Genomic DNA, 19,131 nt, shown 5'->3' on the forward strand with positions numbered 1-19,131 from the left:
AAAAAGCAATGACTTTAATCACCCATATGGTAATATTAATATTCTTGCAAAATAGAAATCTCTTAAGTTCCATAGGTCTTGTCCATTTCTCTAATCATTTCCTTAAACATCTGCAAAGAAAAAGACTACTTTTTGTCGGAATGCAAGAGACAAGCAAACACACTCCTGTTATTTTTTCACTTTAGACCTGAATTATTTTGTGTAGTTTGCAAAGCCCTGTAACTTAACTAAAGAATGGACTGATGTCCTTCAGTGGACGTGATTTACCGTAATCTTCCCCAAACTGCATAGTATTTATTTGTGAAAGACAAGGAAGTATGGAATTACCTTGGAGAACAGAAACAAAGGCCACAGGCAGCTGTGTTAAGAACGGAAGAGAATTGCTGCCACCTAGAGGTGGCAGTAGGTATCGCTGAGCGTGCTGTAAAAGATTGATGTCATACAATCCTAAAACCAAAATGCAATCTAGGGACTTTGTCTCCACCTCTAAACAGGACTAGACTCATTTGCCCTTCTAGCCTCCTTTAAAACTGTGCCCGAATTCCCCATAAGATCGTAGTGGCTCTGGGCTTTTGTTTTTGTTTTTTCCCTCTTTGCTTTTGGCAGCCTTGTTTATGTTCCTGCAGTTAGTTCTAACTCCGGGAAAGTCTTCGTCCGTCCTCCACAGTGCATTGTGAGCCGTTTGCAAGCTAGAGGACAGTCTCTTTTCCACACTCTGGCTGGGCTATCTTTTTCAAATATTATCCTAAAATTTCCACTAGGGATGCCCCACTTCTCATCAAATTGTGTGGCTCATGCAATTTTACTTTTTCCTAAAACAGGACAGGAGGCAGGGGCACCTGTGTGGCTGGAGTCCTGGAAACACGAGCATGAGGATAGTACCCCCGAGCCTCACCCGAGTCAAGTGAAAGCCTATGAAGAAGTTGCATAGGCTGGCACGGCCCTTCAAACCTAGTGTTTTGGAGGAAGCTGCAATAGCATCCAGGAGCATACTAGAACCTGCGTGAATTTGACCCTGGAGCTACACGTGTCTCAACTCCTCCTCCTTTCACACACCCTTGCCATCCATCCTCAGCTGGGTGGACTCCTTTAAGCTCCTCACTGGCATCTCTCAATAGAAGGTCTTTCTTCCTCCCTGGACTCACTTCCACCATGCCTAGTGATCACTGCCAAAGGCCAGTGGAATTACTCCTGGATTCCTAGCTTAGCTGTGCTTTGCAATGATTTGGAAATCCAGAGCCCTTAACATAGCACACGAGCTCAGATCCGGGAAGCCAGAAGGGGTTTCCTCCTATTAGCAATTCCTAAACATCAATCGCATAACCTCCGTCCCTTGCCTGTTTGTAACTACTGTGCTTGACAAAGTGTTTGAAGTGTGCGTGTGGTGGGAAACGGGCGTGTAGTTCTGAAGCTCACTGTGACACCTGCTCTGTCACTGCCTCAGTATGAGATGCGGAGACAACGCTGAGTTCTTCGTGCTCTTGCCTATTTAATTTATAGGGATAATCTGATACCAAAGGAAGGGGACTTTGTGGGAGAGGCCTTTATAAGCCATATGAGGCAAGTTGGGAAAACATACCTCTGTGGCCTTGTCTGTCTCTTTCATGTTTCTCTTAAGTAAACCTTCTGCTTTAACAACGCGAAACTTTTCCCCGTTTCTCTCCATTCCTTGTTTCCATGAGCCACATACTATCTCAAGGGGTTCCGACTTCACTCCTTGCCACCGACTGCCTTTGGAGACCATCCTTTCTCCATCTGATCCTGGTTTTCGTCAATGGGCTTATGCAGGAGGACGCCCATCTCTTTGCTTGTGCTCTGCCTGTCAGTTCTTCATGGCTGAGGGAAACAGGCTTGATTAATAAAAGCTTGCATTTTATATCTCCTTGTAGTTGTAATTAGTCTGATAAAGAAGGTTCTCCTACTGAATGAGTGTTGTGTGACTCTGAAAAACAAAACAACAAATCCGTGTCCTTTGAGTATAATAATTAAATGAGTTTGTTTGTGGTTTATAGTAATGGATTTGAAAACTGACCTTGTAATTGTTACTGTGATGGCTTCCAAAGCACAAATACCCTCAGACATTGCAACTCTGGATTTGAAACATGATTTCAATGCTGGATCCAGGGTTTAACAGGATTAATGGGCATGCCATTTTGGCTTGAATGAAGGCTAGATAACTTTGTTCTTTAGTCGATCAGCTTATTCAACAGGTGCTGAATTTTAAGCAGCAACGAGAGGAATGTCAGTCTATGTTGTTGTAAAGAGTCAAATCGTTTATATTTCCAAGAACTAAGAAGCTAGAACCCAAGATTGCAGCAAGCTGAGACCCCATGAACCCGGAGCCCTGAAAAGGGTCTTATTGAAGACAGTTTACAGGAAGTGACCGCCCAAGAAAATCTACTGTTATAATTGGCCACAGTAGCTGGGCAGTGGTGGCCCATGCCTGTAATCCCAACACTCTGGGAGGCAAAGGCAGGCGGATTTCTGAGTTCAAGACCAGCCTGGTCTACAGAGTAATCTCCAGGACAGCCAGATCTATACAGAAAAATCCTGTATCAAATATATATATATATATATATATATATATATATATAATTGGCCACAGAGGGAGATGTGACCTCTGAAGGCAATAAACATAGATTGTATTCTCCAGTAAATATTTTAACGCCTTTAAAACTGGTCTGGTTTTGAATATATATGACGAACAACTGAGCGGCACAGTGGTTGGAGAGCAGAGTTTGAGATCAAGGGAGCAAATCCCATCTGCTGTTGATCTGAAGCAAACCTGCAGTCTCTTTACAACCATTTCCACTGCAGGAAAATATAGCAAGAATGTCTTTTTTGCTAGAGCAGAGCAGATTAAAATTCAACCAGCCATAGCCAAGTCTTATAGCCTGGGCACCTTAAGCCACAGGAAGTTCCTTCTCCTAGGTCTGGGGGCTGGGAGTTCAACATCAAGGCAATGACTTCTTGGGTTCCTCCCTGGCTGAGCGATTTCTTTCTACTGGTGTTTTCCCAAAGTGAAGAGAGTAAAGGGGAGCTTTGGCCTTTCTTCCTTTAGTTGTAAAGACATTTAGCCACCTGTGAGTCCACACCTCTTCTAAGCCCAATCGTCTCCTGAAGGTCCCATCTTCAAATACCATCACATGAAAGGAGAGGACTTCTCTCTGTGCATTTAGCAGGGACTCAGAATTTTAGCCCATAACAATTTTAATGGGGTTAAGGATGTGAACCGATCGGGGCTGTGCACATTTATTATTCTACTTATTAATAAAATGTCAATTCTTAATTATCAGTCGGCTGATAACCAATTATTGAAGTATCACTTTTGCCTGATTTTGCATTCTCTGTGACAGAAGAATCTAATGCAGAACTGGAAGTGGGTCCCGGAATCAATAATTCACTCCCAGGTGTGCCTGGTTATATTTCTGGTTTAGTAATTTACCCCTGGCAGGAGGGAGAAGCAAGTCCCCAAGGTCCTTGCCCCTCATTTCTACCATGTCACACCAAAAGAAAGCAATGATGCACAATTTTGCCAGAAACAGATAGTATGTATTATTAGAACCACTTTTCAATAGTACCTTAATTTTTTAATGTTTCATAGTTTCAATTGTATAAATACGTTCATTATTGCTTATACTCATCCTCTGAGATTCCTTGAAGGATGATATTACCTTAATCTTTGAAATGAGAAGTGGCAGAATAAGGTAAGGATTATGGGATCAGTCTACTGACTTGCTGTTCAGTTTTTATACCCTAGCTATAACTTTAGACAAGTTATTTAACATATCTGTTCCTCAGCTTCCTAATCTATAAAATGGGGCTTCCTAATAATATCTGTCTCGTGGTTCTTATGAGCACTAAATGTCCTAGAGACAGTGTTTAGTATGGTCAGTAAATTTTGATGATCATTATAAAAAGATACACAACTATTTAGTACAGCGCAGTAACCAAGACATAGCTAATCCAGTCCCCATAGAACTAAGCTGCCCTGACATTTCTTTGAACCTCTTTCTCATTAACTCTTCTTCCATTTAAATATTCATGTTCTCCAGAGTTCTATCTCATTTACATAGTCTCCCCTGATAAAACCCTTCTCCATAAGTAAAGTGTACAGCCCATTGCTGAAGAAGATCTAGAGTTATTAGTTTCTCAGAGTTCACACCACACATCTTTGTGTGTGCTGTGCATGAGCAGAGTGGATGTGGTCTTCTCCTGGACTGTTTCCAGTACTTAGCATAAGACCTGGCACACAGTGGGTCATAAATACTTGAAGGAGAGAGAAAGAATAATGCATTTCTTGAAAACTGAATGATTTAACCAATTTGCAAGTCTATTACTAAATTACATGCCTAAGCCACTCTTTACTTTTAGAATGGTAATCTTAAAGGAAGCAGAATCTTTTAAGACTTTTCAAATTTACCCAGCTGAAAGAATTAAGTATTTAGAGACTTAGCGTATTTTGAGCACCTACTGTGTGCAGGAATTGTGCTAGCGCTTATAATCCTCAAGGAGTTTCTGTCTTTGGTGAGGGGAAGAATTCCAACTCTCAGGAGGAAGTCAGCAGACTCATCAGAGAGAAAATGTCCCCCACCGTCAGAGGTGGAACTTTCTGTGTTCCACACATATTTGAGGTATTCAAACAGTTCATCCCATGTGGATGTAGCAGCTAGCTTTGTTCAATTTAATAGAAGTTGGGAGTCAACATTATTTACATTTTTAAGTTTCCATTTATATTTTAGGTAAGTGTTGATGGCAGGCACCTGTGCCCCTTCATTTTTCTCCTCCTACTGCAGCTTACGCATGCGTGGCAGCAGGACAAGAGTGGAGCTAATGGTTCCATGGCCGCTTGCCCTAGGGTACACACTATCAATTGTGATCATGTTGTATTTCCAGCTATTGGCTTCATCTGTATGTCTCTTACCGGGCTAATGCTACATTAGCTTCAGTCAGTTATGAAGTGTCTTTGAATGCAGGTTTCTGTATAGATCTGTATTGAAGGCGTCAGACATTCATTTACAGCTTGTGCTGTAAGCAGGCAGCAGGACATTGTGATCCTTGAAATGTAAACAACATACAATGTTTGTCATGCAGCCACTAACTGATGTTTTCTACAACTCTTGACCCAGTTCTAAAGGTGCATAACCTTAACTTTCCAGCTTTCAAACAGACTTAGGATAAATAAAGAACAGAAAGGGAGAGGGAAAGGAAGAGGGAGACTCCGAGAACTCAACCAAGAGCAGACAGTTTTAAGTGAAGTCAACCTCATTGTCCCAATGGGTACTCGTTGGAGACAGAGTGCCCCTCTGAGCCTGGAGGTCCTCTGGAGGCCTGGTTTTGCTCCTTCCTAGATTGAGAGAACTGTGACTCTAAAGAGTACCTCAGTATAGAAAAAGAATCATTTCCTTTGTTCTTTCTGCATTGAGTGCTTTGGCCTAACAGATGAAATACTGTAAGTTGTGTATGTGACACTCTCAGATAAAATGAATCCTGTCAGCATCACAATTTGGGCAGAACATAATTTCTGTTAGATACATGTGAGAGATAATAATAACTACATCTATTTATAAATATATAATTACAATTCAGCATGTCCTTTAGCTCGGCTGCTTCAGTGTTATGTGATTTTTTTGTATACTAGGAAACCAGAGCTGGCATCAACATAGCAGACAGCGCCTTTATTGTGAGCTCCTTCATGGTTTAAGTCAGGTCTGGGCAAAAGTAGTATCACATCTTTCCTACCTAAGACACATAGTCCTGTTGAATATCAATTTGTGGGTCTCTTAGGTCCCCACGAGGTGCATGCAAGCAAGCACACACACACGCACACACACACACACACACACACACACATATGCACTATCTTAGTTAGGGTTATATTGCTGTGAGAGACACCATGACCAAGGCAGCTCTTGAATAGGTAAACATTTAGTTGGGCCTGGCTTACAGTTTCAGAGGTTTATTTCAGTAGCATCATGATGCACAGCATCATGCAGGCATATTTGGTACTGGAGGAACCAAGGTACTGCCTTGATCCAGAGGCAGCCAGGATGAGATTGTCTTTGCAGGCATTCAAGAAGAGGCTCTCTTGCACTAGGTGGAACTTGAGCTCTAAGAAACCTCAAAGCCCACCCACACAGTGACATATTTCCTCCAATAAGGCATTACCTATTCCAACAAAACCACACCTTCTAAGAGTGCCACTTCCTATGAGCCAAGCATATTCAAATCATTACATTCTACTCCCTGGCCCCATAGGTTTGTTCAAACACATTAGTCTATGCAGGCCATCCTTAGCCATGGCATAATAAAAAATACATTGAGTCTAACTTCAAAAGTCCTCATAGTTTCTCACAGTCTCAACAATGTTTAAAAGTCCAACGTTCAAACTCTCTTCTGAGAGTCCTGTAGTCTCATAACTGTATGTAATCCCCCATAAAATCAAAATTAAAAAGCAGATCACATACTTCCAATACCACAGGATGTTTACCATTCTAAAACATCAACGTGAGGAAATCTTGGACAAAAGCAAGCAAAACAGAAAAGCAACTGGGAAAGCTCCAAAGTTCTGTATTTCCATGTCTCATGCCCAACTCGTTTTAGCTTTGTTGACTGTAGCATCATTCTTTCTCTTGGACTTGTTCTACACCCAGTTAGCAGCTTTCCTTGCTAGGTATCCCGTGGCTTTGACATCTCTAATGTTGTGGGGTCTCAAAGGAAACGTCAACTTCATAGCTTCTTGTTCCAGTGTCTGGGATCCACATTTGATCTTCTAGGCTCCTCCAAAGGGCTTGGGTCACTTCTCTAGACATGCATTCTATAGCTATCTAGGTTCTAACTCCACTCCACTGCTACTGCTGTTCTTGGTGGTCATCCCATGGTACTGACATCTCCAATACACTGAAGTCTTTTGCTACAACTAGGCTTACTTTCACCAGTAGCCCCTCATAGGCTCCCTTTCCAGTGCTCAACTTCTTTGCATGACCCCTTCAATCCTAGGCCATCAACTGCAACTGAGGCTATACTTTCACTAATGGCCTTTCCTGACCTCTCACAGTGCCAAACCTCAGCTGGTCTCCAAAACTCCCTCATACCTTCGAAACCAGCACCACCTTGATAACTCTTACACATTACCAAGTTCAGTTGCAGCATGAGGTACAACCTTGCCTATCTCTGGAACACAACTTCTTTGTGTTCTCAGAAAATACTTCCCAAAAATTTTCAACTCAGTGATGCTGATCTTTCCTTAATCATCACTAATTTCGTAGCTCCAGCTAACCAGCACCAATTATCCCAGCAATCACCTTCCACTCTTGACTCTAAAGGCAAAGCCATATAGCTGAAGCTGCCAAGTTCTGCTGCTTACTGGGACTGGAACTTGGCCCCCTTGAACTACTACATTATCACCAGCTTTCTGTTTTTGGTGTTCACTTACTGCCTAAGCTTGGCTGACTGTCCTGGAACTTGCGTTGTAGACTGACTGAACTCAGAGATCTGCATGCCTGTCTCCTGAGTGCTGGGATTAAAGGTGTGTACCATCACACATTTACCTAAGCTTCTCTTTACCTTTTTCACAAGTTTTGGATTGTAGTTCATTCTAGATATAGTCAAGTTGACAACTGAAAATAGCCATCACAATCTATCCATTGTCAATTTGAGGCATAATCATATCTCATGTCCAAATAAAAACAATAAGCAGTCATGATAACACCTAATGTGGTATAGCTATCCTTCATTCAACTACAAACACACAACAATGATCTTATATGGGTGGGATCTTATCCCAAAGTCACCATTCTCCTAATTCCATTTAATATCCTTGAATACAGGGTTTAGCTCTATTCCACTTCGAGGTGCTCCTGTGACCTTTGAACCATTCATTTTGTGTTTTTCTTTTCTAAGCTTGCTAAGCTTGATCAAAATGTTCTTCATAAGAGTGAACCATAGGACAAAGTATAAACTTTTGAGATGTCCTTAACAATTGTATCATCTTAGCCTCAAACAAATTCTTAGGACAGAGGCAAAAGACAGCCACACTCTTCACCAAAATCTCATATAAACAGTCTCTGGGCCACATAAAATTCTCTTCTCTGAAACCTCTTGTATCATGTCCCTGCATTTCAAATGACACTCAGTTCTACTGTCTTCCATGCTTCTACTAGTATGGCCCATTAATCCCCACTTAAAGCATTTCACTGGTATCCAAAGTCCCTAAATCCACATTCCTCTAAGCAAAAGCCTGGTCAGGCCTAAACCAGCAATGCTTCACTCCTGGTATCAACTTCTGTCTTAGGATTTTATTGCTGTGAAGAGACACCATGACCAAAGAAACTTTTACAAAGGCAAAAATTTAGTTGGGGCTGGGTTACAGTTTCAGACATCCAGTCCATTATTCTCATGGTGGGAAGCATGATAACATACTGGAGTAACCAACAGTTCTACATCTTGTTCTAAAGGCAGCCAAGATGAGAATGCCTTCTGCAAGTAGCCAGGAGACCTGGCTTCTGCACTGCATGGAATTTAAGCATTAGAAGACCTCAAAGCTCACCTACACAGTGACATACTTCCTCCAAGAAGGCTACACCTATTCCAACAAGGTCATGCCTCCTAATAGTGCCATTTTTCATGAGCCAAGCATATTCAAACCATCACACATGAGTGCACACACACACACACACACACACACACACACACACACACACACGCTGTTATCATTTGTGGCAGTGATCTATGCTATAAAGACCATACCAATCAATTAATCAAAAATTTTCATAAATATTAAGTATTCAAGTAAATAAGCCTATAACTCAAGCATTGAACAGTTACTGATCAAATTAGCAGCATTTAGTATGAGAAATGTAGTTGACTATAACCTCGACATACATAAATTGCCTAAGAAATCAACACCAGGATACTTAAATAGTGACTTCCTTTCTGAAACAATAGACCCCATAGAAGGTAAACCCAACTTGCACCCTTTAGAAATGAATGAACTCTTCTCATGTAGACACAAACTCATATCAACTCATTTGCTACCCTTTCATCTTACTCCTAGCCTCAGTTTGAGATTGCCATTGTAGTGCGAGGCAGCATGTGCTGATCTCCTTACCTTGTGAATGTTAGTTTCTCCCTATGCTCTTCCATCACCTTGGGACTTCATGCTATTCTTTCTGTACTTCCACCTGTCTCTGCTCACTGTCTTCCCGATACCACACTAGATACACACAGCTGACCAAGACTTAGAATGTTTTTGTACCTCATCCCTAGATCTGAAGTCTAATATTTTCCCATGAGATATTCACTACTAATATTGGAAAAATTCCCTTTAGGTATCATTGAACTATATGTTAACAGTGATTGATGGGAGGATCAAAACTAAATAATGATCTACTGTCTATCACAAAAGCAGTGGACAGTCATTCAAGCACTTCACTGTTCAGTGTACTACTGGGTCTCCTAACCCCACCCAGGCTGCCCAAAGTCACAGTGCGGTTCTTATCTGCACCTGGGAAATTTAAAATCATATGCCAGCTATTTTATTTCTGTTTAATAATGTCACAGGTCTCAGCATTTGGGTTTCATTGAAGTACGGAAAAATATAGAGAGAGGGCTTGACATGCATAAAGAAATCCCTAGATTAATGTGAAAAGTTACTAAGGTTCTTGAAAGGTCATTTCAACCCCATCCTAGAGCTGTAAATTAATGTCTTCTACATGGAATGCTAACACGGAACTCTGCCTCAGGGAACTAGTGAGTTATAAAGCCTCTCAATATACTTCTACTCCTACAACTTCATCCCTTCATTGAAAGTCAAAGCTATCTACAAGCCAGGTCCTTTTCCTCATTGTTATAGCAAGAGTTATCAAAATAGAATGATTATTACATAGTTATGGGTGGGCCTGAATCATGCTGGTACCAACACAGAGTTTTAAAATCTGGTTCTTGTTTTATAAAATATACATAATATCACAGCTTGTGAGCTTGTGAATATAAACCCTGTGTCTTCTGGACAGCTTTTGTAGAAACCATTGGAAAAGAAGTTTCCATGTAACTATAACTGGACAAGAAAATGCTCTTTCTAAAGTTCTCCATTTGATTTCTAGATATATCCAATTTGTATAGACTACTGTGATTTCAGGATCTTAAATTTTAGTCTGTTTTACATAAGATAATACTGACCCAGAAGCAGAATTTAAGGCTCTCTTTAATTTAAGGTGGTTCAATGGACAAATGCTTATATAAGTATGTGGCCTGAGTTTCACTTCCCAACAAACACAGAAATGCCAGGCCCACTGACACAAGTATAGATGGGTGCATCCCAATGACTTGCTGTTCAGCGATCTGGTGGAAACAGTCATTTCAAGGTTCAGTGAAAGGTTCTGTCTCAGAAGTCAAGGTTGAAGAGCAATTGGGGAAGACATCACAATGGTAACCTGTAACCTCCATATTCACACACACTACACATTTACATATAACGTATACACATTTTACATGAGTGTGCACACATACACAGTAAATAAAATAAAATAAAATACAGAATAGTCAACCTTGAAACAATCTTCCACCAGCATTTTAGGTGAATAACACATAGCTCTTGGCCTGCACAAAAGAGTTGGCCACAGTCTTCACTCACATTTTGTCTTGATTTGTGGAAATACAGTACTGTCCAGAGCTGAGCAATTCTATATGAAGGAATCATCTCCTCAGGCTAATACTGCTTCCTCCCTTCTGGAAATGTTTTCCTAAAATCGAGAAACAGATGGACCTATCCGGGATTTTCTTAGAAGGAACAGAGGAATGAGGTGATAGTCTAACTTTCCCCCTTTAAACCAGAACAAGAAGCCCTGATTTTCTCCCAACTTAAGGAGCAGTGCTATGAAGAACTAAGGGCCTGTGGGGAGCCTGCTTCACGTCCTTCATGGGCAGTTTATTAATATGTCTTCTTTATTAATATTTTTCTTCCCTTGGAGCTAGGCTCAATGCAAGAGCTGTGAACATACAAGACAAATCTCTACTAGTGACTTACATCCAGGCCCTCACTGGGATGTTTTCTTAAAATTGTATGTCATTTGAAAATAGCTGTTCTCTCTCTCTTCCTATTCACTCCACAGTAAGGGTTGATGCTACTAATATCTGCTGCCTGGCCTCATTTCCTTTAAGGTACTTAATCTGCCTAAGCTTTATTTCTCTCATCTGTAACACAAAGATAATAGTGTCAGCCTCTTAGTATTGGGAGAATAATAAAACGATGCCTGTGAAATATTTAATATGGCTAGCAAATAGTAAATTGGTGTGTAACTGTTAGCCCTTCTTAGCTCATGGGATTTGAATATGAAAACGTTCCAGTGAAAGAAACACAACCACTTACAATGCTCTCAATTGAGATTGAACTCCATTTACATCTATCTTTCATTCAGGTTTGACTGAAGTCAATCTGGCAAGTAATTGCAGACTTGGTTCTTTTCTTAGCATTTTCTGCTTTTCCACACACACAAAAAAAGACATGAAATCATATATTCCAGACAGCACTTCTTTAAGTCTCCAGAATATTTCCTCAAATCTAATGCAATAATCTTAAGTATGAGCAGCTACTTGCCTTTGGTTTTTAATGATATTTTTAAATGTCCTTAATTGGGGGATGGGGAGCATCTAGGGTCAATGGTTAAGAACTTGTTGAGCAAAAGTGAGACTCAGGATTCAGATCCTCTGAATCCATGCAAATGAATGTCATTTGTGCATAGCAGCCTGCCTATTATTCCAGCCATAGAGGGTGGAGAGTGGATCCTCAAAGCAAGCTGGCTAATAGGATTAGCTGTGTACAGCAGCTCTCCATTTGAAAGACTAAACCTTATTGAATACAGTGGACCAGCAGTGAAGATAAATCCCATCATCAACCTTCGACCTCCATGTGCCCACATGCATGTGCAGCCCACACATATATAAACTTGGATGCACAGGCATGGTAAAAATGCATGGGAAACATAAATGAAAGAAAAGACACCCTGATTTTTATTACATTGACTTGTTGACTCTACTAAACAAGAGAACAATAGAACCCAACTCAAAGCAGGGTGAACTTGAAACTCACCATGTCTGGATGGTGTGGCGGTAGACTGAAATTCACCATATCATGGGCTTTCCAACCTTGGTTTCAATGGCTCCGACTCTGAGAATGAGGCAACCCTTCTCACTAGTAGTCTGTGTTAGATTTGTGGCGGGTGGCAACAGGGATAGTTTCTGCATCCTTACCCACTGCTGTGCCTCCTGAGGTGAGCGCCGTGCCCACCACTCAATAAGCACTCAGTAAATATGTGTGAGGTCATGGAGAAATGACCAATCTCAAGATGTGAGGGAAGTGGAAGCTTTATTTTTCATAGTCTTGCATGGAATATTTTCAAGAAAAGTATCTAGTTTGCTTAAAATCAGCTCTCAAGAGCAGTAGAGCTGCTGATGAAGACACATGTATAATGGGAACTCAGAGATGACAGCTGAGACTTTGTGTGTCAGCCTTACATACGTAAAGTAATTCAAAATTGTGACCTTGATGTTCTGGGGATTCCATGACAGCCCATAAACTTTTTGGTATGGACAAACCAAACAGTGGCTGGTCCACTGTATTCAATAAGGTTAAGTCTTTCAAATGGAGAGTTGCTGTACACAGCTAATGTTTGTTTTGCCCTGAAGGCCATGAAAAGGGCTGGATATTGTAGACCACAGAAATCTTTACCATTCTTCTTTATGAATCTCTCTCTTTTTTAAGATATATTATTTATTTACATTGCAAATGATTTCCCCTTTTCTGGTTCCCCCCCTCCCTGAAAATCCCATAAGCCCTCTTCCCTCCCACTGTTCCCCAATCAACCCCTTCCCACTTCTCTGTCCTGGTATGCCCCTACACTGCTGCACTGAGCCTTTCGGATCAGGGCCCTCGCCTTCCTTCTTCTTGGACATCATTTGATATGTGAATTGTGTCTTGGGTAGTCCGAGCTTCTGGGCTAATATCCACTTATCAGTGAGTGCATACTATGTGTGTTCTTTTTTAACTGGGTTACCTCATTTAGAATGATATTTTCTGGTCTGCAGGTGACCCTGTAAGACTGTATTTACTCAAAGCAGTTTTTGTGTGTCTGAAAGCATTCTTGACCATGAAGAAACCGTGACAGGCAGGCCACCTGTACATTGCAATACATTGTGGGATGCCTGTCTTAGTCATGATCAAGAAGCAAGTTGGGGAGGAAAGGGTTTATTCAGCTTACACTTCCACACTGCTGTTCATCACCAAAGAAAGTCAGGACTGAAACTCAAGCAAGTAAGAAAGCAGGAGCTGATACAGAGTCCATGGAGGGATGTTACTTACTGGCTTGCTTGTTCTGGCTTGCTCAGCCTGCTTTCTTTTAGAACCCAAGACTACCAGCCCAGGGATGGCACCACCCACAAGGGGTTAGGCCCTCCATCTGGATCTCATGGAGGCATTTTCTCAACTGAAGCTCCTTTCTCTCTGGTAACTCCAGCTTGTGTGAAGTTGACACACAAAACCAGCCAGTACAGAGCCACATCCAAGCTTGTATGAATCCCCGCCCACTCTCCTGGGCCTTGGGTTCTCTCTCATACAACAAGCACATTGCCTTCTGTTCTTGGTCGTAATGACAGTGTGAATTAAAACTCAAAACAAATATTTAAAAATCTGTGGAGAACATGTACTTCCTCAGAGGGCTTATATAATAGAAATAGAAATTAGTGTAAATTCAACACAAGAGTATGTTCACACATCTTTGGTACTTAAAAATGATGCCCATCCCATCTTATGCCTTATATTGTCTATTTGTATCCAGACTTTTAAGTCCTGTTTTTCTCTTTTCATCACTGGGTAGTGATTGTATGCATGTGTACTCCATTCTACAACTCAGGCTGCCCTGCTGTTCTCCCTGAGAGTCCTCTGTGTGTAAGAGCCTCCAACATGAAGATGCATTTGTTAGCTCATGGGTGCCTTTCCGAGGATTTTCAGACGGTATTCTGCAATGCTTTCCCCATTCCTGAATCTCGGCATGAAGGGACATTTGGCAGAGGAGATTCAAATAGTGGCTTTGAAATCACAAATCAAACTCTGAACTCATTTACTAAAACTAAAGTATATGTAGTTTGGCTAGCCCTAAATCACCCTCTGCAACAATGTTTAAGCAGTGACTTGGTCTGTCCAAGCTGCTATAGTCTCCTAGATCTGTGGTTTATAAAGCACAGACATTTGTCTCTCACTGTTCTTTGGTATGGAAAGTCCAAGATCAAAGTGCATGAAGATTGGGTGCTGGGGAAGGTTGGTTGTGGAATTCTGGACCTACCCTCTGGTGGTGTCTTCACACAGTAGATGGGAAAAGAAGCTCTTTGGAGACTTGGTATACAGGCTCAGGTGTCACTCACATGTTCCAGTGGCTTAATCACCTACAAACATCACACCTCCAACCAAGTCTTTCACCTTGAGAATTGGGAGGCCTACATATGAATTTGAAGTGCACAGGCATCACCCCATAGAACCCTATAATTCTCCTGGCAGTCTAGTAGCTTAAAAGGTTTTGTTGCCAGTTAAAACCACAAGAGTTAAGTTGCACATTCTTGGGCAGAGTCCACCAAACCCAGTACTGTACTGGTTGCAGTCCTGGTGGATCCTACCAGGTCAGCACCAGAGGGACAGATGACTTGGCCCTGTACACATCTGCAGGTTTTAAATAATACACCTTAGAGCATAACATGTATACACTAAAATCGTAACAGAGTTGAAAGCAAGACAGTTTGTAGAACAAAACAAAATTATCCAAGAATGTGCTAACGTCAGATAGATGTATAAATGTTTTGGTATTGGCAAAGCTACTTCTCTATTTATCCTCAGCTCTTGGTGACTGCCAGAATGATTCAGAAGTTACTAATAGTGCCTGAGTTTAGTCCAGAGAGTTTCATGTAACAGTATAGTGGAAAAGGAGAGATGTGACAGCCATGTCTGACCACATGTGGCTGCATCAGGAACCCCAGTATCTATGAGGGAAAGACAGAAGGAACAAGTTTATGGCCTAACTGGACTACATAATGATATTGTCCTGGAGAGAGAGGAACAGTGAGATAGGAGTGGGTGATTTACTTCACTTTTTATTTCTGAATAGTATTCCATTTGGCAACTTTGTAGCTTTCAATTTGGTCTATCTAATAGGCTTCTGACACATGTAGGTTGTATCCCGAGGGCTATAAATGAGACCAGGTAAAGAGTGGTGGTTTGGCTCTCTAATCTTTGACCTACAACAGTGACTTCCAACCTTCTTAGAGACACGAAACTCTTTAAGCTCTTGGGTTTGTAGCTGCAGGTCTACATCTCATGTGGACTGTATGACGTTGGTTCTTAAAGCTGAATTGCATGTGAAAAGCACTTCTTGCCATTTCCCATGAGCTAAACAACAGTGTCCTAATGTATTCCCATCCCAAGCCCCTCACACACTGCCTTAGTGCTTGGCACAGTATAGCTAGTTTAATCCTTAACCGCAATCTTTTCAGACAAGTCCATGGATTTATTTCATTTCGCAGATGGTAAACAGAAGCTATGAGGCCATAGTTATCATCTGGCCAATAGGAGAAAACAGGATATGTAGACCTAGGCTATCCGGCTGCTTGACCACTGACTTTCTTCCTCTGGAACAAATGCAAGCAGACCACAGTTCACAAGGAAAATAGTTATGAATGGAAGTTGATAGAAAGTCACCCTGGCTGACTTTAATATGAACTTCAGTCTTCAGAATGTCTCTATCATAAAGCCCTGTTATAGTAACTGAACACTCTGCACTCTGGACAGGGACATACACACACACACACACACACACACACACACGCACACACACACAAACTTTAATAGACAATGTATGATCATCCCATTTGATTTCTGTATTAGTTTTGTTATTGATACTGCTTCCCATGTATAACCATGTTCTCCTGAGACCTATTTTGAAATACCATAGAACAGATACTGTGAGCCTCTCTCTTTTCAATACAAACAACAACAACGACAAACCCACAGTTACAGACTGAGACTCAATATGTATGTTTAGCATCAAGTTAAGAAAATTAAATAATCTTGATTTTGTTTTTGAGGGTGTTTCTTGAATCTGCCAAGTGTAGTCGCCGGTGTCACTGACTTACAGTCCCATTTCAACGCCAAGGCTGTGGGCAGTGGTGGCACATGTCCACCACCAGGGAGACAGAGGCCAGCAGATCTCGGAGCCTGGTCAACCTAGTGAATTCCAGAACATCCAGGCCTACACTGAGAACACTATCTAGTAAAACTAAAGCAAAAACAAAATAAAACAAAACAAAACAAAACAACAAAATGAACACCAGGGTGGGCTTGGTCAGTCTGGTTCTCTCCTGGAGTGCTCTGACAGAATCTTTTCTTGACCTTATCCATATTCTTTAACCTTTTATCTGAAAGATAAAAGAAAAGAAAACAAAGAAAAAATAGTAACAACTTGAGATTCAGCTAAATGAGATGTTTTCATATCTTTATACATATAGAATTAGAAAGCACCAATTAGAAAGCACCAATTAGAAAGCACCAATTAGAAAGCACCAATGCCTTGCTCATCAACATTAAAATATATTTCAATTGCCCTATACGCAAAGAAAAGTAAGCCAGAAATTAGTATGAACTTTGTCCATGTTTCACAGTCCATTTATTATTCGATGTTAGCCTAAAGCATTGTAGGATTACAGACACACAGGGTTTGAAAGGCAAGAAGGATGAGTTTGCTTCACTCTCTTATTTTACACATGAAAAAACGAGAATCATGAGGCGCTAAATGCTTTGTCCAAGGTTGGATAAAAATAACTCCCCTCATTTTTGACACTCATGGGGAAGGAGTCTGGGAGAAAGTTATAAACAGGCTGTCACAATAGCTCGTAAAGTCGGTTTGGAGAATAAATAAATATGGCTGTGGATGGAACCTCTTCAGTCTGTGATTCAGAGGACAGCTACAGTGATAGCTGGAGAAATGGGAGGATATAAACTTAATAGGATTCTCCACATTGTCAATGATACATGGGCTCCATCAAGCACTCAGGTGACTTGCTACTTTTATGAGCACACAGCTCTTGAAGCAACACAGAAGTTGCCCTTGGGTACCCTGGACTGGAGAGAAAACAAAAGACAAAAAAAAAAAATAACCTGTGTTGGTCAGAAAATAGGGAAAGGGTTGTCACAAATCCTTAAATCCATTCTCCCTCCCTCCCTTCCTCCCTCCTTCCCTCCCTCCCTCCCTTCCTCCCTCCCTTCTTTCTTCATTTCTTCCTTCCTTTCCTTTTTGCTTTTTTTGTTGTTGTTTTGTTTCAATTTTTTTTTTTTTGAGACATAACTTGTCTGTGTAGCCTTGGCTGTCCAGGAACTTACTCTAGCCTCAAACACACTGAGATCTGCCTGTCTCTGACTCCCAAGTGCTGGAACCTTTCTTTTTAATTAGCACATTTTAGTTATTATGTGATAAAGAGAACTGCAAATAAAATAAGGAAATATTTCATTTACCTCTAAATGAACAAACAGGAAAAGCTTGAAAGTTTCTGATATGTATTGGAATGTTTTAAAATGGTAACATTCTTAGGGCATGGGTTGTCTCAGAGTCTGATCCTCTTAAGTGTTGTAGTTCATGCTTTCATCTGTAAGAATCAAGAATTTATTATGTTGACAATTAGTAGTGAGTTTAGAGAATAGAAGATAATTTATAGATGTTCCAGACCCCCTTAATTAATGTCACTGGTCTGTAGAACAGCTCTCAACCACCATAGTTTTCTCCTTGAATTATAGTACAGTGTTAAAAGCTGGAAGGTAAGTCCTTCAATAGAAGAGTGAAGAGGTCTACCATAGTACTTAGGTCAGTAGCCTTGTGGTAACAGTGGCTATCTTTTTTTGGGGGGAGAGGTTGGTTTTTTGGATTTGTTTCCTCCCCCCCCCACCCCGAGACAGGGTTTCACTGTATAGCCCAGGCTGTCCTGGAACTCACTCTGTAGACCAGGCTGGCCTCAAACTCAGAAATCCACCTGCCTCTGCCTCCCAGAGTGCTGGGATTACAGGCGTGTGCCACCACCGCCTGGCTAGTGGCTAACTTATGAATAGTGTTTGATGGGTAGTAAACTCATTATGATGTACATGACATTAGAGATGTGATGTTGGTACCTTCTTAAACTAGATGACACTAAAGCTCACTCAGGCACAGTGACACAAGACTCAGGAGGCTAAGGCAGATGGATCTTGTACGTTTGAGGCCAGCCTGGACCACATAGTAAGACCTAAGCCTGGCCTATATAAAGAGTTCCCACCTCCAACAGCAATGACAAAAAAAAGTGATACTTCAACTCTGCATAAAAAATGAAAGGAGCATGTTCAGAACAAAGACAAGCATTTGTCTTTGTTTCAAAGTCTTCTTTGACAGCTTTCAAAGCCTTTACCCTATCTGCTGAATTACCTGTCACGGTACATTTCTCCATGTCCCTTAGTTTTAGCGGGACTTGTTAGAACAGGCCTGCAGTCCTAGATACTTGAACAGCTTGATGATATTATTGTTATGATTCAGCATATCAAGCAGTAGGTCTTTGCTTAACCAGTCAATAGTGGAGCAAGCTCTGCTTCTCCCAAAGAAAGATCATGAGTTATTTTATATTTAGTTATCAATGAATCTTTGGGCATCTTTATGAAAAATTACAAAAATAATGAGGTTCTTTTGAGACAGGACTCAACTATTAAGCATATGTAACCCTATAAAATCTCTCTCTCTCTCTCTCTCTCTCTCTCTCTCTCTCTCTCTCTCTCTTTCTCTAAGATTTATTTATTTATTATATAGTGCTCTGCATGCTTATATGCCTGTATACCAGAAGAAGGCACCAGATTTCATTATAGATGGTTATGAGCCTCCATCTGGTTGCTGATAATTGAATCAGGACCTCTGAAAGAGCAGCCAGTTCTCTTAACTTCTGAGCCATCTCTCTAGCACTAAGCCATGTCCTCTTAACAATAACAGTTGCAGTATGCACTGCAGTAAGTGGGACATATAATCCCACTCCACATGGGACTGACATGCTACTGAGAAAGTCTGATGGATGATCAACAAATTA

General features: G+C 41.0%; 1 protein-coding gene across 8 annotated transcripts in view; it reads left to right on the forward strand.

Moving 5' to 3' along the window:
• Klf12 (KLF transcription factor 12) overlaps positions 1-19,131 on the forward strand; it is a 409,277-nt gene that overhangs the window by 346,967 nt on the left and 43,179 nt on the right. The window contains exon 8 of one of the 8 annotated variants that reach the window (XM_052190795.1): positions 822-2,572. The exons of the other annotated variants lie outside the window; for them this stretch is intronic. Within the exon in view, the coding sequence (XP_052046755.1) occupies positions 822-873 (52 nt within the window). The 3' untranslated portion in view covers positions 874-2,572. Of the gene's footprint in view, positions 1-821; positions 2,573-19,131 lie in introns of those variants that run through there. 8 annotated transcript variants of the gene reach the window in all.

The sequence above is a fragment of the Apodemus sylvaticus genome, chromosome 8 (assembly GCF_947179515.1).
Source record: "Apodemus sylvaticus chromosome 8, mApoSyl1.1, whole genome shotgun sequence".
Taxonomy (NCBI): domain Eukaryota; kingdom Metazoa; phylum Chordata; class Mammalia; order Rodentia; family Muridae; genus Apodemus; species Apodemus sylvaticus.